The sequence below is a fragment of the Buteo buteo genome, chromosome 27 (genome assembly GCF_964188355.1).
Source record: "Buteo buteo chromosome 27, bButBut1.hap1.1, whole genome shotgun sequence".
NCBI lineage: Eukaryota > Metazoa > Chordata > Aves > Accipitriformes > Accipitridae > Buteo > Buteo buteo.
The window spans coordinates 666,789-688,113 of record NC_134197.1 but is presented as its reverse complement, the minus strand read 5'-3'; the positions used below and the strand labels follow the sequence as shown (position 1 = coordinate 688,113).

The 21,325-nt window shown below is 61.7% G+C and overlaps 1 protein-coding gene across 1 annotated transcript; it reads right to left on the bottom strand.

The window, feature by feature from the left end:
* Nucleotides 1-5,300: 5,300 nt before the first annotated feature.
* HS3ST2 (heparan sulfate-glucosamine 3-sulfotransferase 2) lies at nucleotides 5,301-20,130 on the bottom strand. Its single transcript, XM_075058352.1, has 2 exons — nucleotides 19,498-20,130; nucleotides 5,301-6,604 (listed from the first exon to the last, which is right to left on the bottom strand). Exons 1-2 carry the CDS (start codon nucleotides 19,995-19,997, stop codon nucleotides 5,986-5,988), a joined length of 1,119 nt encoding a protein of 372 aa, XP_074914453.1. The 5' UTR covers nucleotides 19,998-20,130; the 3' UTR covers nucleotides 5,301-5,985.
* Nucleotides 20,131-21,325: the final 1,195 nt, after the last annotated feature.

Sequence of the window (21,325 nt, the reverse complement as noted above, 5' to 3'; positions counted from 1 at the left end):
GTTAATCAAATTTTCTCGGTGCTCACAGTGCTGTGATCCCACCTTGGTCAGATGAATGATGCTCCTTATGCAACCAGAAATACTTGGGCTTAATTTAACGTGCTGGTCGAGCGCCGCAGTGCAAGCTTGCTGGTGTGGAGTTCCTCCTGGCCGGGGCCTCTGGGCACTTGCCTGCTAGTAGAGAATAACTGCAGTGCTCCCAGGGTGGCTCACGCCTGGGGTCAGGGTCTGCTCATCAAGAGACAGGGAAGGTAAATAACTAACAGAGATGCTAAATCGAAGTTAACATCTCTGACCGGGGGGTCCTGGGATGGTCCCCCCGGGGAGGGGGCGTTCAGGGCCGTTTAGGGGAGGAGAGGCTGCTGCCGGGCAGGAGCAGTGCTGCGGCTCCTGGGGACGTGCCGGCGGCTGTGCTCTCCGCAGGGCAGGGCACTTGCCCTGCACTTGCCAGCGATGTAAATAGGCCCTGGGAAGGTTTCCCTTGACCGAGCGCATCTCAAGAGCTCTTCAGCATGAACAGGATCAGGGACCACTTAGGTCGCATTCATTATGTTTAAGTATTTATGAGCTGATAAATATTAAACAGCTGCTCTCTGGGGTTCAAGCCTGAGTGAACCGATCAAAACATGTTGCACGCAACGGCTGTGGCCGTGCCGCTGGGGCAGCCGAGGCCACGGGATGTGCTGCACCAGGGATGGCTTCGCACGGTCGCGTGCACCCTCCTGCTGATCAGCGCCAAGTGTCTCTTGGCCCCCCTGACATAGCCAGCGCCCTGTGCCTGTGCTGCCAGCTTCGCTGGTGGGACACGAATCCCGTGGGTCACCCCAGCAGCCTGCACGTCATGTGCCCAGCCCCAGGGCAGGGTCCGGCCACCCGCACGGCTGCAGGGCATTGCTGCGTCCCTGCACGCTCAGCTCCAGTTCTGGCGTCCTGGTACTGAAGCCCAGCCCTCCTCTGCGGGCAAGTGGGGTTCAGCACTTTGAACTTGGCACACACGTTAATCAGGTCAGCAAAAAGTCCCCTTGTCATCCTGTCTTTGGACACTTTCATCAAGGCTTTGCAGTACCCTCTAGCAAGGCTCCATCACCTTTTGCGAAGAAACAGTTGCCTTAAATCGCGTACCTTCCAGGCCAGTAAAAATTACACAGTAGTCGTTACAATTTACATGCTGGCTTATAAAGTTCGCACTTAAAGAAAGCGTTTTCCTCCTGACTGTTACAGCCATTTAACGGTGTGGGAGCTGCTCAGGGTGGCAGCTGGATAATGTAGGACACACTTTTCACAAAGCCAATTCCCTGTAATTGCACCATGGGTCTCACTCCCGCTCAGGGCCGTACTGTGTGCTTTGTGAGCGGACCTGAATGGCCACCGACGGCAGCCACGGAAGAGCACAGCCTGCGTCTCCTGACACTCCTGCTCCTCCAGGGATGCAGGCACGGCCCTGCACCGGGGCCCTCCTGCTCCTTGCAGGTGACGGTGGCAATTCCTGCACGCCGAGCATCGCTGCAAACCCCTGCTGCACCAGAGCCCCCCTCCCTGGGCGGCTGGAAGCCACCCTCTGGCTTAGGTGTTGCCACACACACTATGGCTGGACCTCGAGCCAGTCGCACCCTTTCACCCAACGTCTCTCCTCCCTCCCTGACCGCGGTCCTGTGTGCCTCGGCCGGATCTCGCCGTGCCCGCAAAGCCAGAGCTCTGAGCAGATTTAGCCACTGGGAGGGGATTAGTCCAGCTAAACCGGTCTGCTTGACATCGCGCTGTTGCGTCTGGCGGGACTGGCCAGTGTTTTGGGGCTCACGGGGGGAGGAGGCCAGCGACGCATCGTGGTGCTCACCGAGAGCTTCCGTGCTCGGGGGGCAGTGGCTGGAGCAGGACCCGCACTCAGCAGACGTGTTGCTTGTTTGCAGCGCGGATGTGAGCGCCTGTCCCTAGAGCGAGGGCAGCACCGCAGCCCTGCCCGCTGGTTCTGCCTGCCCACCGGCTCGCAGGGAACCCGGGCTGCTCCCCCAGACCCTCTGCCCACCTGGAGGCTGTGTGGCCCCTGCCTGTGCGGAGGCTGGGGCGGCGAGGCGGGGATGGCACGTGGCTTGCGGGAGTCAGGAAGCGGCGTTTTGGGGACCCTGGACCCTTGAGCTGGCTCTCGTGGCCAGAGCAGTGGCTCTGGCCCCCCACGTCCCCCAGGCTGGGGGCATTCACGGTGGGGAGGACCCGGGCTGGCCAAGCGGGGGGAGCTCCCTCTGGCAGCCCCTCTGCTCGGCATCGGCGTCACCAAACCAGTGCTGCCCGATGTCCTTACCAACCCCCCGCCCTGCCTCTTCAGAATGCAGATCATCTACTCTGAGGCTTTTTAAGCCATGTTTTAAGAGCTCCTAATGTGATAAGCATTTTCAGTACAGCCCTTCCTGAGCCCTCATTTGCTTACCCTTTGGAAATCTAATACTTGATTTAAGCACATTTCTGCTCCCTCCGTTTGTAAGGACAAATGTAAAGTAATTGTTTGATATTGCAGCGGTTTCCTCAGGCTCCAGCTCTAATTTCCCACTAATACAGTATTGTCAGGGGGATCAATCTAACCCGGCACCTTCTGCCTCCTTAGAGTGGATTGGAAATGGCTTTTCTACTGCGAGGCTGGGATTTGTGAGTCTCGCTGTGAATGTTTTTCTCCTTTAAAGGAAAAATCATACAAGAAAATATCCCATCTTCCTGTAGACGGCTGTTAATCCCCTGCTCTCCCTCCGCCTGCCCACAGCTGGCTCTGGGTACCCTCGCTGCTGGGTCCCCCCGCAGCTCCTGTGGCTGCTGCTGGATGATAGTGGAAGAGATGCAGATAGGGATCTATTAGATCTCCATTAATTACCTCCAATTTTTTCCTATTAGAGCTCACTGGACAGTAATCACTGCCAGTAAGGCCTCTTAAACTGGTCCGTGGTTGTGTTGCATCCCCACACAGCCACCATCCATCGCTCCAAAGCATCCTCCAGCCCCGTGCCAGAGGACAGAGGTTGCCTGGGGCCGTGGCTCCCCGCAGTCACCTGTGCCCTGGTCCTGCCGGCACGGGGCTCCGGACGTATCACCAAATCGCCTGGGGTCTCCAGCAGCCCCGCAGCTGACCCCTCCCCAGGGAAGCCTGCGGTACATGCACGGAGCACCGGAGCGCGAGGTGGGGGGAGCAGCCTTGTCTCAAACTGAGCCCCTGGTCCCATCCAGGCGTGTCCCCTTTCCTGGGCACTTGTCACAGCCCCCGTGCCAGCGTGTCCCTGAGGTGCGCGGAGCCAAGGGGCTCCTCGGGCTGGGCTCGGGCCGATCCCCCTGCGCTGCATCTGCCTGGTGCAGCCCCAGCAGAAAGCACAGGTTTCAGAGTGAAACATGCCCCTGTGAGTCACCAGGTCTGGGGGTGCCTGTGTCCCCCACACCGTGGGGTGACAGCGTGCCCTCCTGGGTCGCAGCCAACCTGGGAGGACCCCCCTGGCCCTTTTGCCACTCTCCCCAGGCCCTTTCCCCATGGCCCTGGTGCTGCCGGGGGATGAATCTGAGTGGGGCTGGCCAGGAATCCTCCTTGCTGTGCCCAGCTCTGCACTGGCAGCTGGCGGAGGGGCCCTGGGAAGGGGGTTTTGTCCCTGTCCTGCCATACCCTGGGCTGTTCTGCCAGTGAGCATGTGGGGAATCTAACACCTAAGCACCAGCCCCGCTGTGGCACCCACGCTGTGCTGGCAAACGTGGTGGGAGCCTCCTGGCCCATCCAGCTGCTCCTGGGCTGCTCCCTGCAGCAGGGAGAGCCTGGCTGCAGAATGGCACGGAGACGGGTTTGTGTGGGCACGGGGGAGAGGCTGAAGGCTTGGGCTGTGATTTAGATGCTAGTGGTAAATTGCAACCTTTGACAGAAATGCCTGAGATTTACTACAAAAATCAATAGATGATTCAAACAGTCCAGCACTCGGAAAGGCAAATAACACCACTCCAACAAGAACCGTTATTGATATTCATGAACAGTGGTGCTCATTACAGGGCCTGCTAACAGGCTCGTAAGATGGATTGCTGCAGGATAGGATGGGGCTACGTGTGTGCATCCACAGAGCGGGCACTGCCATGGCAGGCTGGGACCCCACGCTGCCTGGCCGTGCCCATGTGGTGCCCAGCGGCTCATCCCCATGGCTGAGCCCCGTGGGAGCTGTTTGGACCCACAGGCCCCCCAGCTGCTCACGAGGTGCTGAGCTGGACCCGCAGCGGTGCTGAGCTGGGAGCACAACAGTGCTGAGCCAGGAGCACAGCGATGCTGCACCCGCCTCTGAGCGCCCGAGGATGCAGCCCATCAATCTCGGCTCTAGGCAGGATGCTGAGCTGGGAGAATTCCCTGTCCCCGAACGCGCCAGCAGTCAGAGGGTGGCTGGTCCCAGGATCGGCTCAGAGAGACGCGGGGAGCGGTGCAGTGCTCGCAGGAGGGGCAGCGAGGGGGCTGACCTGGCTGGGGCGAGGGGCACCTGCCTGTGTACCACCCAATACTGCACTGCTGTGGGGCTTGGAGGGGTTCGGGGACCAGCGGCTGGGCTGGTGCTGAGGGTGGGGACCGGGGACCCTCCCGCAAGGACCCGCGGGGACCAGGGCTGGGGTGCAGCGGGGAGGGTCTGCTCCAGCCCTGCTTGGGAAGGTGCTGCAGCTCCTGGCTCCTGTGGCTGGGTGAGATCCCGTAGGAGCTTCCCCGGGGCACATGTGCGTTGAGGCATGTCCCCAGCACCTGGTTGCAGGTGCTGCGGCTGCTGCTCTGCTTCGTGCAGGTGAGGCAGGGTGGGAGGGGAGGGCATCTGCCAGGGCTGCCTGTCCCTGCCTGCAGAGCCTGCCCGCGGTGCAGCACCTCACCCGGGTCAGCTGCAGCCGCTGGGGAAGTAAATCAAAGGACAACCATGACTAATGCACCGGGAGGTGTGCACAGGCCGGGGGGGGGCCATCTAGCAAAGCATGCAGCACTTGACATTTCAATGTAATTGTGGGCTCCTATAGAACAGCCCATTAAATTCAACCATAAATTACTGCTGCTTGCGTTTAATGCAGCGTCCGCCCCTGCGCCTGGCAGGAGGCAGCATTAACCCCGGGGTCCTCCATCACTCCGGAGCGGTGCCGTCACCCCTGTGAAGGGCTGTGCCACAGGTCCCCTCCTCGCTGTGCCGGGCTGATCCGCCGTCCTGCCCGAGCCCCGTGCCTGCCGCCTCGCCTGACCCACGGGTGCAGTGGGGCTTTGCACGGCCCCCAGCAGCACGGGGCTGCCCAGCCTTGCCCTAAGAAAAGCCCATGCATACGGACCGGTGGTAGCCGCTTTTATTTACACAAAGGGATCACATGCTGAACAAGGAAACTAGTGCCACTAAAATACCCGTAACAGCAGGATTCTGTGCTTTATTCACAGGACAAAATATCGGTACAACATTTTTCATAGACTTCTTTTTCAAGCAGATACATCTCACTGTCCTCATGGTTACACACTGCGCTTAAGTGACGAAGGCAAAGCGGAACGGCCAGAGCTCTGCCCGCTCCAGCACCGTGGTGGGACGTGGCACCAAGGGACAGCCCCGTGGCCGCTGCCCGCAGTTGGGGGTGTCCAGGAGCGCCCATTTGCTTTGGGACGCAGAGGAGGGACGTGCTTTGGAGCAGCCTGCACATAGGCTGCAGGACAGGGCCATCACTGTGGCCTCAGGGACCACGTGGCAGTAAAATCAAATGCGACCCCATGGCACAAGCCACAGCACTGCCGGGATGGGCAATGCCCGCTGGGCACGCATCCCCCAGTGGCTGTGGCAGGACTCTGTGTCTTCCCCTGTCTTGGCTGGCCCTGGAGCATCCCGGCCTCCCAAGGGCCAGGGAAGCCCCCCATCTGCCTCTGCTCATGGATTCTGGGCAGGACAGGCTGGCCGGGGGGTCCTGGCTCTAGCCCTCCTGGGACCCCCCTCATGGAAGACTGCAGCCTCATGTCACCGCAGCTCTACTCCCAGACACTTATTCCCACCTGAAGTCCTGCCCGACTGTTTCATAGAATTTGATATTATAAGGTCTATAAAAGTCCCGAAGCTGCTCGATCACCTCGGGGTCTATCTGCACATGAGTCCTGCCTTTGGACTTGCCCAGGCAGCGAGGCAAGCCGCTGCTCTCCGACTTTTTCAGGCAAGGAAAGCCTTTTGTCTTGTTGAAGTAGAAGTGCTTGTCCGTGATAACCCGTTTGATGCCCAGGAAGTCCTGGACTTTGCCCATCTCCCCGGCTGGGTCCGTGATCAGCTTCTCCCCGCTGACAAAGTGGATCTGGGAGAGGGGGAAGTATTGCAGCCAGCTCTCCAGGTGCACGGCGTACATCCCGATGCGGATGGCGTTCCAGGAGGTGTCCACCAGCCCCAGGCTGCGGTTGCGGAAGGACAGCCCCTCGAAGGTGGGGATGTCCGGCTTCTTGGAGAGCGTCTGCGTGTAGTCCGAGATGGCCCGCGTGACCGGGTTCCTCACCACCACGATCAGCTTCGTGTCCCGGGACATGTTGAAGATCCGCCGTGGTGCCTCCTTGGTGACAAAGTAGCTGGGGGTCTTCTCCACCGTGATCTGGCTGTCGAGCGTTCGCGGCATCAGGCTCCTGCAAGTGAAGCAAAAGGTGATAGTGAGGCAGGAGCCGGGCCAGGCGCCGGGAGGTGGTGTCCGCAACGTGGGGCTGGTGGGGTGTCCCCTCCCGGCACGACAAGGCAGGACAAGGCAGGCACAGCTCCTCCTGCAGCGCTGCAGAGGGCTCCCGGCCGTGGCTGTCTCCCAGGTCCATCCCAGCCCCAAGGGACCCCCCCCGCGCAAAGGACAGGGGCACCGATGCTCGGCTCCCGAGGGAGGCCAGTGCCAGGCAGGACGGAGGGCAAGGGCACGGCCAGGCTGCTGGGGACCCTGGCGCTGCGCAGCAGCCGGGGCTGCTCTGTCCCCATCAGCAGTAAAGTTGTTATCAATGCAAGGAAAGCACCGGAGCTCAGTCTGCAGCCGGGGAGTGGGTCCTGTCACCCACCCCGGTCGCTCGCATGGATGCATCACCCAGCAGACAGCCTCTGCTGCAGCCTTTCATCCCCCATTCCTATACCAGTTGCCATTTGCAAAAGAAATTATAGTGGCTCCTTCCGGAATTACTGCAATTACGTGGCGTGTTTCCTCCCCGATCACATTACAACGTACCCAGGCTCCTGCGCACCCTGTGCTGCCGACGCCGCAGCGAGCGGCAGAGGAGGGTGCCAGCCCAGGAGCGTGCCAGTCTCTGGCACCCAGCGGGAGCACAGCTCCCTCATCCTCTGCCTTCATCCCGGAGGCGGGCAGGAAATCAGTGCTGCCTGTACACAATCCTTGTGCCCAGTGATGGCAAACAGTGCCAGGGCCAGGATGCAGGAGCATGGTGGCTATGCGATACCACGCCATGGAAAGCTGCAGGGTGATGGACGAGGCCCCAGGGTGCTGTGCTGCTCCGCTGGTGAGAGCCAGGAGCAAGGGGCTGCCAGGGGACGTGGGGCTTGTGCCCATGAGGGTATCACCCACACTGCCAGGGCTTGATCAGGCTCAAGGGCTCTGAGACAGGCTCCTGCGTACACCCGTCTCTTTCTGGCACAGGGAGCTGGGCTGCAAGGCCAGGGAGGGAGCACCAGACCGGGGGAAAAGGTAGCATCCCTGCAGCCCAGCTTAGCGCTAATTAAATAATTTGCTTTGACATGTGAACATCCAAATCAAATAAAAACTAATGGGATGGAAAGATTTATAAATTGGTCCTGTATTACTAGAGTAAATGATCAAATCCATTGCAGCCAGATTCACGGCGCTGCGGGTCCCCTGGCTGGAGCGGGCAGGGAGCACCTGGCTGGACCGGGCAGGGAATGCCAGCAGACAGGACGAGGCCAGTGCCCCACGGGTACCGACTGGCACCGGCACCCATGCCAGGGAGCGTGCTGCTGCCATGACAGCTCTGGGCATGCAGGAGCCCTCCCAGCAGCAGTGCCATAGCGAGCCGGGCACCTGCCCCGGGGCTGCTGCCCTCCTGCCTCGGGGAGAGGCGCAGGCTGGAAGGTCACCTTCTATTGCTGTTACGTTCATAGCTCAGAAGCATCTGTCACTTTTCTCACTTTGCAGCATGAGTTGGTGGCCCCTGTTCATAAACTGGCTGATTTGGATTCAGCTGTGCAGCAGAACACAGGCTGAGAGGCACAGTCAGGCGCTGCCTGGGGAGAATTATACAAGGAACTGTGAAAAGTGCCCCCAGGAGTGTTTCCTTTAAAAGAGAGCCAGTATGTTTAACGCGAGGTGCCCACACACGCCCAGAACAGAGCAGCCCAGAACACTGGCTGCCGGAGAGCACTCAGGCAGCCTGGCCACGGGGACCCCAGGGAGCAGGACAGGCGTCCCCAAGCCAGTCACCTCCCGCTGCATCTTTCCAGGGATGCAGCAGCGCTCTTCCAAAAGGAACGGGTGAGCTGAGCCGGCTTGCTCCTCTCATGGACGTGGGAAGGTGCTTCAGTGCACAGCAAGTGCATTGCAGTGAGGGGGACTGGGCAGCGAGGCTGCCCTCCAGCCGCATCCGCACCCTGGCACCCCGCAGCAGCCGCTGCATGAGCAGGCACATCATTAATTCAGCTCGTGGGATTCCGTGTAAGCCCCCCGCTCCCCTGCAACGCACATCCCCCAGACAGGGTCTGCCCCGGCTGGGCATCCCAGCAGATGCTCACCCTTGCAAGGGGACCCAGGGAAGGATCTGGGGAGGAGCTGGCACAACAGTCACTTCAATAGACCTGGAGCTATGGATGTCTGGGTAACGCAGCGAGGCCTCGGGACAGAAGCGCTCGGGGAGAGCAAACATCAGCAACCCTGTCTGCAGCAATTCAGCTCGAGAGAGTGAGGCACTGATTTATTCATGGGATAAACCCTGCACAACCACCACGGCCACACTGCCTCGCTGGCATGCTGCAACATGGGTGTTTCTGAGAGCTGCACCAGCCCAGTGACCAAGACCAGACACCTCCAGGGTCCCTAAAATACAGTCCACAGCCACCAGCTTTGGGGCTTGCTCTGTAGAAACTCGATGAAAGCCCTAACTGGGAGGAGATGCAACAGCAGCCCACAACATCCTGTGTGACAAGGGGACCGCGATGGAAGACCGGGGACATCATGGAGGGTGGCAGCACGCACCGAGGGCGGTGGGTCCCTGGTGGACACAGAACACTCCTGTGAAGGTGACGTGGGGACAAGAAGAGACCGTGGCCCAGGGGGACCAGATGAGCAGCTGGAAGAGACCCGCGGAGAGATACTGAAGAGACGTGCCCAGAGGTCTGCGCCAGGTTGCTGGGGAGCTACTGGGGACGATGGCCGAGCCCAGCCTCGCTCCCCCAGGTGCTGGCATAGGGCTGCAGTCCCTGTGCCCCGCGTGGCCCCGGAGCTGCCGCCCCACTGCCCCGTCGGCGAGGGGACGGGGCCGCCTGTCCTGGGGCAGCACGGCAGCCAGCCTGCGCACCCTCACGTGCACTTGACCGGTTTCCTCATTTGAAAGAGACCAAACTGATTAGTTAACATAAATTAACAGGGCTGTTTTACAGAGGTACCTGAGCACAGACGTGGCTTAATTGGCCTTTCCCACTGCTCCGCTTCAAACACCATAAATTCAGATTATGATTCCCATTGTTTAATGACTGTCAGGAAATGCTAATTTAGTGGCAGGCACCACGGCTGTATCTCCGTTATCACAAACAAGTTTCATCATAAATCAGCACGGGACAGCTTTATAAGTGATTCACTATTACAATATATTGGCAGAGAATCATAAAACTGCTGTTTCATTAATGGCTCATCTTCAGGCTTGTTAGACTTTCATTACGTGAGCTATTAGGTCCATGTATTCAAAAAACAAAATTACAGGTTCTAATCCATTACGAAAAACACAAAATCTCTGCATAGTAAATTACTGAAATGAGACAAGAGTTGTTTTTTTTTTAAATGGACTCCCAGTGTTTGCTGTTCCTGAACAACAGAGACTGCTGAGACAACAAAACACAACCCGAATAGATAAATAAATCACCAGTGAAACCATGCAAGGGGGAGAAATGTCATCCAGGCATTCATCTTTACGTTAACGGCGGGATCCCCAGGGCTGCAAGAGCAGGGAAATGCATTGCAAACTTAATTACAGTTGACTTTAAAATGATATTTTTGGACTTCTGCATTCACAGAGTTATTTGCATACAAATAGCATGTCACATAGTTTTAAGCCCAAGGCTCGCGTGTTTAGGTGTGAAGGCTCTCGGTAACTGGTTTGCGGCACCGCACGGCCAGGGCTCAGGCAGGACCCGCTCCTGCCGCTTCGGGGACCCGTCCTGGATGCCTGTGACTTTGCTAAAGATGCGCAGACGGCCTCGGCACCGGCTCCTGGCGCATGCTGAGCGAGCCTCTGCCAGGCAGTGCCAGAGCTGACACCAGCACGGTGGCGGTGACGTACCGGCGACACGGGCAGGGAGGGATGGCTGGAGCACTTGTGGGGTGCAGAGGAGACACCAAACCTGCCGCTCTTGGGAGAGCTGCTGGGTGCCGAGGGACGGTCAGCTGCCGTCTCCTCCTGAACCAGGGACAAGGATGGTGCTGCTGGGAGGCGGATGGCATGGCCACCCTCACCACCTTGCTAGATAAAGGGTCCCCCCGTGACAGTGGAGCTGGGGGGTCGCATCTGCCGTGGGAAGGGCGGGGGGTGACTTTGGTGGTCTGGGAGGGCAGCGCGAGGCTGCTTCCCTCGGCCCCAGCCCTCCGCTCCAAGGCCCCTCCGGTTCCCCTGCAGCGTGACAGTGCTGCCCATGCCGGTGTCACACCAGCTGCCGCCAGCCCTCTCCCCATCAGTATGGTCAGGCTGGAGAAACACTGAGGCTTTCTCCACCCAGCAGTGGTCCACAAGCCAGCCGCACCGTATCCTGGTGATGGGAATCTGCCATGCGGCAGAAACGGAGGAGGTCAAAAACGCTGATGCTGAGTGAATACCAGGGCAGCTCTGCACAGAAATCATTAGGGACACGGTGGAGCAAACTCCGCTCTGGCCTTGCAGCAACGCCGTGGGCTGGAGAGCAGAGCAGCCTGTCCCTCCCCTGCACCCAGCTCCCTCCGACTGCCTGGGAGACAAGAACCACAAGGGATCGTGCCCAGCGCCCGCGCAGCCCTGCCGCTCTCTGCAGAGGATGCTGGGCTTTGCCCCAGCCTGGGCTCCCTGCACAGGCGGGAGCTGCTGCCTGTGCCGCTGCCCACACCCGCCCGCAGCTGCAAGACCAGAGACGTGGCCTCAGCCCATGGAGCATCGCTCCAGGGATGTGCGGGATGTGTCCCCTCCGAGGAGGGACAAGCCTCAGCGGGAGGTGTCTGAAGCCCTTCCAGCAGTAACGGTGGGACACAGCGCACCCCTCATTCACCACAGATGCCATTCAGCAGCCACGGGCTTTTCACTTCATTTGCTTTCTGTTGCTCTTGCCAAGAAGGCCGACGCTCTGACCAACAGAGGCATTTAATTATCAGGGGCATCACAGCTCCCCCCAGGACAGCCCATCAGCCGGGTGCTGCAGGCACCTATGCTTGACGTGCCCCTACAGACACTACCCCAAGGCTGGGGGCTCCCACGCAGTAGGACCTGCTGGGCGTACCGGGGGGAGCGGGAGGCATCCCCGGCACCAGCCAAATCCCCCGCTCAGCGCATTACTCTAGCTGGAGAGACAGCCTTAATTCCTCTTGAATTAGAGATTATTTTCATTATAGGTACTCAATTCTTAAAGCCCTTTAGTGCCATTTGATATGGGCATTAATGCCCCCTTCCAGCCTGCAGATTTAGAGATTGTGTTTGCCCACGTTACTGGAGAAGGGACACACGTCAGGTACATCCCGTCGCTGGCACAGCCCCAGAAGAGCTGCTCTCCCCTGACGCGGCTGAGCCAGCGTGACTATGCCCCACGGTGCCTGGGAGCTGGCACATCCCTGGGCAGCCCCCACGGCTGTGGGGCAGCAGCAGCAGAGAGCCCGGCCCCAGCTGTGGCTGTGCCAGCGTGAAGGCAGTGCCCTGAAGGAGTTAACTTCTCACCAGCACCCTTCCTAGACCTGAATTATTAATTTTCTTATAATCTGCCTTTGGGCACCCCACGGCCCCTACAACACTCCCACATTAAAGAAACATGTGCTCCCTTGCTGGCTGCACTGCTTTGATGTCGAACATGCGTGAAACACTCTTCCAGGGAGGAATTTGTACAAAAATTCATCAGATGATTGAGATATTGCAGATAAGCGTGCGTGGGGAGAGCACCCATCCAATAATCCCATTACAGCACCAGCCCCTCCATCCAGCTTGCAGAGCACGGAGGAGAGCAGGGCAGCTCCCGGGTAAATATTTGCCTGCTGCAGCTGGCTGCGTGCGAGGACGTGGCAGGCGCATCCCGGGCTCTCCTCAGAGGCTAGAGACTGACGTGTGCATAATCCTGGACTCCATCCACTCATCGGCATAAAACCAAACTGGTTAATTTGGCAAAAAATCCCAAGTGCTGGCTCTCGTGATGAGGGTTGTGCGCTTTCCCTCTTCCAGCTGATGTCACAGGCTCAGCAGCTGCCCGCAGGAACGCTGCCCGCGCACAGGCAGGGAGAGGGGAGCCCGCCAGGCTGGGAGCCAAAATCCTCCAGCACAAGCGAGCAGCCGCTCGCCGCCCTCCCGGTGGGGCCAGGCCGGCTGGGGCTCGCAGGGCGGTGAGGCAGCAGCGAGGGTCACTGCTCCGCGTGGCACCGGGGAGCTGGGAGAAGGGTGGCCTGCCAGCGCGTCTCCGGCTGCAGCTCAACATGTCGGAGACAAGCAGAGAAACTCTTCCAAGAGCGCAGGCTGGCGTCGGGATGGTCCTGTGGGACCACTCCACCTCGACCCGATAGCAGGTCACCTCCCCATGCCACAGCCTGCCCTTCGTCCCTGCTGTGCTGCCCCAGCAGGAGCAGGGGAAGGCACAGGCAGAATCCCACCCGCAACGGCGGAGCGAGCCCGGCTGCTGCACGGGAGTCAGCGCCGCAGCAGGAGCCTGACCCTGAGCTCCCTGCCCGCTGCCGAGGGGGCTGTGCCGTGCCACGCTGTGCCGTGCCACGCTGTGCCGTGCCGTGGGTGCACGCGCCTGACAGCCACCACTGACTCTCGCCTGGTGGACCAGCAGGATCACAGACAGCATCAGTAGATGAAAGCTCAAGCGAGGCTACAAGGAGGTTTAAGCAAAACTGGGTCAAGCACGCGAGAAGCCGAGGTGTGAAGAAGATGAAAAGCGCTCCCTGGCTGAGTGACACTGCAGCGGACGTCTAGGACACAGGGACACCCCGGCCGAGAGCTGCGCAGCTGGTGCTTTGCAGTGAAAGACCCCTGCGAGGGGTTCACGGGGCAAACAGCAATCCCCCAGGCTGGGTCCCCGGTCCCCCCCAGCGCCGCAGCCGCGTCCCCTCCCCTGACCCACTAAGGCTGGCAGCACTACAATAACGGGGCTGGGAGCAGGCTGGCCCGGGGAGCGGGGCTCCTGCAATGCTGAGCGGGATGGACTCGCTGCATCCTCCCAGCCCGCACAGTTCCAGGGATTGCACCATGTCCGCAGCGGGGAAATGCGGCCCCGAGGGACTGTGGCCCAGGCAGCGGCTGGCCCGGCCCCACGTCCCCGCTGCCACCGCCCTGCACTAAGGCAGCCTCAGATTTAATGATGGATCGGCTGCCTTTAATAAATGTTTATGTTCAAAGAATTTACACCAGTGCTCACAGACAGCTAATGAGGGACATTTCAATGCATAAAAGCAGTGTGAACACAGTAATTAACTTTGTTGCTGATTCATTTTTAATCATTTAAATGCTCCAGAGATTTGTGCTGTCCTTTAAGTCAACAAAATCTTTTCCAAAGGGCACACTGCCGACGCCTTTCATGCACAGGAGCCGATGTGTAACTCCCATCATCCTAAATGACCGTCCAGCAGCAGGTGAGGGTCCAACAAAACCCAAGGCCAGTGCCGAGGGGAGTGTGGCTGGGAAGCAGTGGGAGGCGAGGGCTTCCCAGCACGGTGCTCACAGAACCCAGCTCGCCGGCCCTGCTGCTACAGCTGGGTCAGGGCAGACAGCCCCCCCAGCCAGCGCACACACCCCAGCCCGGTGTGAGCCCACCCGCTGGGTGAGGCCCCGTGGCTCAGCGAGAAAGGCTGGGGTCTCCCCATCTCCCATTTCCAAGGCAAGTCCTTCCATAGGTGAAACTTTAAAAATTAATATTAATTTTAAAAAATCACCCAATATGCCCCAGCTGCTGCAGTGATTCCCTAATTAAAAGCTGGTGTCAGAGATATGTTGCCCACTTGCTGACCTTTCAGTGCTCAGGAGCGTGCAAAAGGACGGGACAACGTGCCGGCACCAAGAACAAACCACACCGACCCAGCGTCGGGTCCCACAGACCCCATGTCACACGCCAGCGCCGACAAAGAGCAACTCCAACCACATCTAACACGCCTGCTGCCGGGACGCACCTGGGACACGGTCATCACGCAGAGGATCCAGGGCTGCAGACACCCGTCTCCAGCCGCAAAGGCCGGGTGCTGCCAGCCGCGTGCCGGGGTGGCCGGCTGCGCTGCCGGGGGGTCTCGGGCACCACCTGCCCCGGGAGCCTGCCCTGGTCCCTGCTCCCAGCCTGGCGGCAGTGGGTAGCACACACGCCCCAGCCATCCCCGGAGCACACACTGCATGGCAGATACCACAGACAGCACCTCGACGGACACCCAAGGTCACCAGGGACCGGCGTCCTTCGCTTGTCAGCTTCACGAAGCATCTGTGCCCACAGCCACGCCGGGTTATGAGCTGGATTTTGTGCTACCGAAGGGAAGGTTAGAACAAATTGCAGCATTTACAAACAAGGTCACGGAAGACAGAGCAAGAACACACCTCATTAATATTGAAGGCTTGGCGCCCTGCGTGGATTTACCTCCCTGTGTTTCTCCCAGCACCTTGGCAGGGGAAGCCTTCCCGGGACCTGAGCGAGGGTCTGTGCGGCACCCGAGCCCACCCAGAGGAGGGCACGGCAGGACCGCTGCCCCAGGCAGACGTAGGCAAGGCAGTGACCAGGGAACACGCTGCCTGGAGGGCAGCTCCTCACGCAGAAGTCCCTGCAGGAGGTTTCGTACCCATTCCTCAGAGCCAGGGCACTCTCTGAAGTCAAGGAAATTTCAAAGCATCCTTGAAGCTTGCTGCCTTCCTCTCTTCTTACTAATTAACTTTAGCAAAATGCATTGTCAGTCAAGCCCACAAAACAGTCCGTGTCGTTGGGCAAAGCCTAATGGGCTCCCATTTGTGCGTGAGCCAACCTGGCCATTAGCAGAGAGCAATTAGCGAGGCGGAGTGCAGAAGCCGGGTTTGCACGCTCCCTCCTCTCCCTCCCACAGGCAGAGGGACAGGGGGGACGGCGAGGCGATGCTCCCCGGCTGGCGGGGTCTGGGTCCCCGGGGCAGCCGCAGTGCCCACCGCTCAGAGGCCAGCAGCGCTCCTCGTGCTGCCGCAGCCCCAGGAGCACCCCGAAACCAAAGGCGGCGCGGGGAGGGGGACACGGGGCAGAGCCCCAGCAGCGCGGGTGCTCCCGGGGACCTGTCGCACCGGCACGCGGGGAAGCCTGGGCTTTGCCCAAGCGCGGTCCCTGGGACAGGATTCAGGCAGGTGGGTCCGTACGGGAGCCAGACGGGGCTCGCGCCCGCGCCTGCCTCCTGGCCCAGCTCCGGCAGACAGAGGCACAGCGGAGCCTACCGGGCAGGAGCCGGCCTCAGCCTGCCGCTGGACCTGCTAGGAAAAGCCCCTCTCTGTGAAAATAATGCTGGAGCATCTGACAGGGTTACTCAGGAATTCTAGGGAGGAAAACTGCACCCTGAGATGCTGTAATTAGAGTCACTGCTCAAAGTTAACCGCAAATTAAACGACACTGTCTTCCCCGTGTTCTGGAAAATATTGAAGGTTATTGGCACACTCTACCTGCAGTAGGAAAAAGCTCTATATTGAACATTTAGTCCAGGATTGGTAATGAATCGATATTCCCCAGTAGCTGGCTGTTTGGTTTCAGTTGTCTTAAAACAGATCTTGCTAAAAATACCTTTCCTGTAGTGTATCTGTAGCTAATGAGGTGGATTAGAGAGGCTGATGGGAACTGGGCACAGCACGGGTGTTTTGGGTCTGAAGTCAGTGAGCAGGCAGCTCCTGGGCGGTGGTCTGGCACGGGGGATAAGCAGAGGGGTCTGGCTCTGCCTGGCGTGCTCTCTCCCAGAGCAGAGGGAGCCAAGGCTGCCTGGGGCGATGGCAGGAGCTAAGACAGGAGGCACCACGAAAACAGCAGCTGTGAGCAAGCACGACATTTGGAGCCAGCAAGGACAGGCGGATCAGGAGATGTCCCCTCCCGCTGGTTCTGCCACCTCCACGTCAGACCAACTCCGGGGCAGGGGAAAATGTGGAAAAACAGGAACTGATGTTTTCAGAGCATCAGAGAAGCTCAGCTCTCGCGCTGCTCTCAACTGCACCGAAGACCTACTTGGTCCCTCCGCTCAGCTCCCCACTGGGGCGCAGAATAGGAAGGATGGAGCTGGACCGGGCGCTCGGCCATCACAGCAGCCAGGGGCTCCTGCAGGCAAAGTCTCTGCTCACGATGGGGAATGCCTTTGCCTTTCCAAGGGGTCTGTGCTCCGGGCTACCTGCAGAGACCCCACCGCACCGCAGTGCTCCCCAAGCACAAGAACATCACCTCCCCCCAGCTGGCAGCTGGGGACAGCCTCCAGGCAGGCCAGGAGCAGCCTCCCCGCCCCGGGGTCCCAGTGGGGCAGCCCTTCACAGCCAGCAGTTCCCAGGGTCAGCTCTGCCCTTCCCCGGGACACGGCCGTCGGCAGGACCCTGCTCTCCCGCTCCCCGGCCTCTTGGCAGAGCGACAGGAGCTCATCACGCTGCGGGTTAGACCTGCTCCACATTTAATTGCTCCACTTGCAAGGAGGAAAATCAATTCCACGTTTGATACATTAGCGGCCTCTGTGCTTAAGTTTTGGCACATTCGTGAGGTTAAAAAGAAAAAGTAATAAAACCAGGGAAGTGTCATTTAATTGTTTTAGCTGAACTAATTTGGAGGCTCCGCTGCTCCGGCGTGATCTCTCCATCGATCCAGATGCAAAGCCGGGCCCTGGGCAGCAGGCTGCTCACCCGGCTGCACTCCCATCGCTGCCCCTGCCTTGCTCAGCAGCTGCCTGTCACCACTGCCACTCACTGTCACAGGCTGCGTCCCTCCTGGTCACAGACGAGTCCCTTCACATGGAGGATCCCAGGCTGAACCACAGCTCGGGGCGGGAGATCGGCTGCTCGGCGGTGCTGAAGGGTGTGCGGCAGGGGGACACGGCTCCTGGACCAGCACCACACCGGGTGCCCACAGGTGCCCTTACGTGCCCCAGGCAGGGCCTGTCCCGGGGGCAGCCCCTTCTCTTCATTCAGACGGGCGCTGGCAAGCGCTGCCCTGGCTTCTGCAGGAGCAGTGCCCGAAGGGTCAGTCCTGTGCTGCCCGTGAGGCTCCCAGCCCCAAACTCCCCACACCGACCGTGCACATGGGAAGCAGAAAAGCCTGGAGAGCTCACAGAACCAAGGACTGTACGGGGGGACCCCAGCTCAGGATCAGGGGGGCTGCTTGCCAGCCAGGCACTGAGCACACGCAGCTGCCCTCTGAGCAAGGAGCTCAGCCAGGACCCACGTCCTGCTCCATCGCCCATCCTGCTACTCTGGTTTAAACAAACCACTGCTGCTCCTGTCCTTACACGCTTGTACTGCAGGGCTGCTCCCAGCTGTTTGCTTTTAGGTGCTGCGAGATGGGTGACAGCGTCTGATGTCGGAGGGAGGGTGGGGGAGTGACACAGACCTGCTGAGACCAGGCAAAGGACACTGCTGCAGCTCCTCTCCAAAGGGCAGGAGGAACTGGGCATGCTGCAGGACAGCCTTAGGAGAGAGAAACAGCTTCAGAGAGTTCCACCTGTGCCTGTTCTGGCTCTCCTGTCACCCGCCACCGGTACCGCTGCAAAAGGAGCTGAACACTCGCAGCTACAGGGTCCACTGTGACCCAAGTACAACACAGGGCAGTAGACCTACTTGTGTCTGCAGACAGCCCTCCCCGTGCAGTGCCTGAGCTGCCTCCCCAGGCATGAACCCCAGCTACAAGGGCCAGAGCACCAGCCCAGTGCCCAGCAAGCAGGTGCTGCTCAGAGAAGCTCTGACCCGCTCACGGTCAGAAACCGGCATCCTTGTGCCACAGGCACGACTCGCACCTGCCCAGCAAGGAGACAAACCAGGACCCCGGCAGAGCTGGGAGCGAGCACCATGTTACGGTGCCTCCCAACCTGCTTGGCAGCTGACAAGCACTGCCCTGCTCTAGAACTGGGGACATCTCCACTGGGAAACCGCTGCTGAGATGGAGGGGCAAGCGAGCTTGGTGTGTGGCCCCACGGGCTGCCTCCCACCGTCTGCCACGATGCTCCGATGCACTGACCGTGCCAGGTGTCCTTTCCCCCGCTGTGAGCCTGCAGGCACCCGGAGCCAGACCGAGCCCTCCTCTGCCTCCTGAGCCTGATGCCCAGCAGAAGCACCGTGGCCCTGCCCAAGAGCAGCCCAGAGCTCCTGCAGCGCTCTGTAACGGCGCAGCAAACAACCACCGGTACGCTTGGTTGGACACCGCGGGGAGCTGGGGTGAACTGCCTGCAGCACCGAGTGTGGGGCCACAGGTGCTGCGGGGTCACCGCGGATGAGCCCACGGGCACTGTGACCCGCTTACACGCGGTACTCCGTGCCTTTCCGTGAGCACCCCCGAGCTCCTCACAAAAGCCTTTACTGAAATTAAAATCCCATCATCTCCTGCTGGAGATGCGCTCGCTGTTCTCTGCAAATTATGAGACACCTCAGATAGAGCCGCGCTTACCCGAGTTCAGAGAGACACGACGGTGGAGGACAGGGACTGCCGCTCTGACGGAGCCAGAGGTAAAACCCGACGGCAGAAGGGTGCTGAGGCACCCGAGCGGGGCTGCGGGGAGGGCAGCCGTGCCGTCCCGCCGGCCAGTCGTTCACTGGCGTTTTGGAGGCCCCTTCTCACGGGCAAGCGTTCCCTGCGACGGGACGGGAACCCCGTCACCGTCCCGGCTCCCGAGCCCGTTCCCGGCAGGGCTGGGACTCGGGCGGCTGCAGCCGCAGCGCCGGGGGGGGCTCCAGCAGCCATGTTCGCACGGAGCCAGCCCGGCCCCACTCGGCCCCGCAGGAGGAGGAAGGAGGAGGAGGAAGAGGAGGGGGGAAACTCCCCGAGTGCGGCCGGGCGGCAGACTCGGCGGCAGCACAGGGCCGCCCGCCCGGCCCGGCCCGGCCCGGCGACGCGCCGAGGGACCCCAGACCCGGGAGGGGAGGCGAGGGGGGACCGGGGGGGCCGCGCTCCCGCCGGGCGGGCGGGGCAGGGGTGCCCTCACCTGTACCACTCCAGCCCGCGGTCGTAGTTCCTGTCGAAGAAGTGGGGCTCGGTGCCCAGGGCGCGCACGTCGGGGTGCACCCGGATGAACTCCAGCACGGCGCGGGTGCCGCCCTTCTTGACGCCCACCACGATGGCCTGCGGCAGGCGCTTGGCGCCCGGGCGGGCCGGCCCCGGGGGGCTGCCGGCCGGCGGCGCGGGGGGCTCCCGCGGGCGGCGGGCGGGCGCGGCGCTGCCCGGGGGCTCGGCGGGGGGCGGCCGCCCGCACGGCCGCGACTTCTGCAGAAGTTTCTTGGCGGCGGCGGCGGCGCGGGAGGGCGCGCAGCGGGCGCGGGGCGCGGCGGGGCCGCCGCCGCCGCCGCCGCAGCAGCAGAGGAGGCTGTAGCAGAGGTAGGAGCAGGAGAGCGACAGCGTGAAGAGGACGAGGACCCTCCGCGCCAGCCGCCGGGACGGAGCCGGAGCCGCAGCCGGGGCCCGCCCGCTCGGCGCCCTATGCGCCATGGCTCCATGGGGCCGCGCCGCCGGGCATGGCGCGGCCCGGCCCGGCGCGCCGCTGCCCCCGGGGCCCCGCGGCGGCGGCGCCCCGCACCCTGCGCGGCCGCTCCGGCATGTCCCGCGGCTACGCGGCGGCGCGGCCGGGCCGCCCCGGGGGGCTGCGCCCGCCGCCCCGGCCCCTGCGCGCCCGCGGCCCCGCCGCCGCGGCTCCCATCCCCGGCGGGCGCGGCTGGGCTGGGCTGGGCGCTCGGACGGCGGCGGCTCCGGCGCTCGCCTCCGCGGGAAGTGCCGGGGCAGAGGCGGCTGCGCTGCTATTTAAGGGGCCGCCTGACGTCAGCTCCTCCCGGAGCCCCCGCGATCGCTCGGCGGCCGCAGCCTCCCCCGGGCCGGGCCGGGCCGGGCCGGGCCGCCGGTACCCGCCGCGCCGAGCTGAGCCCTCCCGCCCGGGCCGGGGCTGCCGCCCGCCCCGCCCCACCCCACCCCGCCCCGCCCGGGCGCGGCCCCGGTGCGAGCGTCCCGCCCCGGCCGGTGCCCCGGGCTCCGCCGCGCCGCCGGGGCGGGAGGGCAGGGCCGGAGGCGCCCGCTGTCCTGCCCGGCCCCGCGGGCAGCTCTGAACCCGCAGCGAGTCCCCAACTACCCAGAGCAGCGGTGCGGGGCCGGGGGCACCCCCGCCTCCCCCCGCAGCCCGGGCCGGGAACGCGAGCCGGCAGCGGAGCGGGTGTGAGCAGGCACCGATGCGGGAGGCGGGCAGCCGGGGCTCAGAGCCGTGCCCGGGCACAGCTGGCGGCTGTGGGGCAACCTGCCCAGCCGGTCCCCGGGGATCCCCCTCTCCCGGGTGCCGGAGCCGCGCTGCCCCGCAGCCGGCTTCCTCCGGGGGAGGGGACGGGAGCAAGGAGGGGCCGCCCCGCACGGCAGCAACGATTTCTGCCCTCAGCAAGGACAGGGAGAGCAGCCATCGGCCGCTGTGGCGCCTCCGGTAAGCGAGAAGGAAAGGCTTGAAGATGATGAAAGAATTAAATTTCTCTGGCGGGCCGGGGATGGTCAGCCTCGCCTGTCTGGTTTGTGATGCCCTACAAGCAGGCTGACCCAGGAAAACCACAAGGCTGTTGCAGGGTGCGGGTGCAGCGTGTTGCTCCATCCCCACCCCTCTGGCTCCCTCTGCTTGACACGGCTTCCCTCCCTCTCACGCCCTGACATCCCAGGCTTCTGCTTGGTTGCTCATGGTAAAGCCAAAGGGCTGTGCGCAGCACCGCTTAAACATTAACAGTCATCGTCCCTGCTTTCTCAGCACAGAAAGCTTGTTCAGCTGCAGAAAACTACTTGTCTTGTTACTT

Bases quoted from the DNA above. Each gene is read 5' to 3' on its own strand.
- HS3ST2 (XM_075058352.1), bottom strand. From the start codon at position 19,997: ATGGCGCATAGGGCGCCGAGCGGGCGGGCCCCGGCTGCGGCTCCGGCT. The intron at 6,605-19,497 runs GTGAGGGCACCC...CTTCACTTGCAG, and splicing joins CGCGGGCTGGAGTGGTACAG to GAGCCTGATGCCGCGAACGC.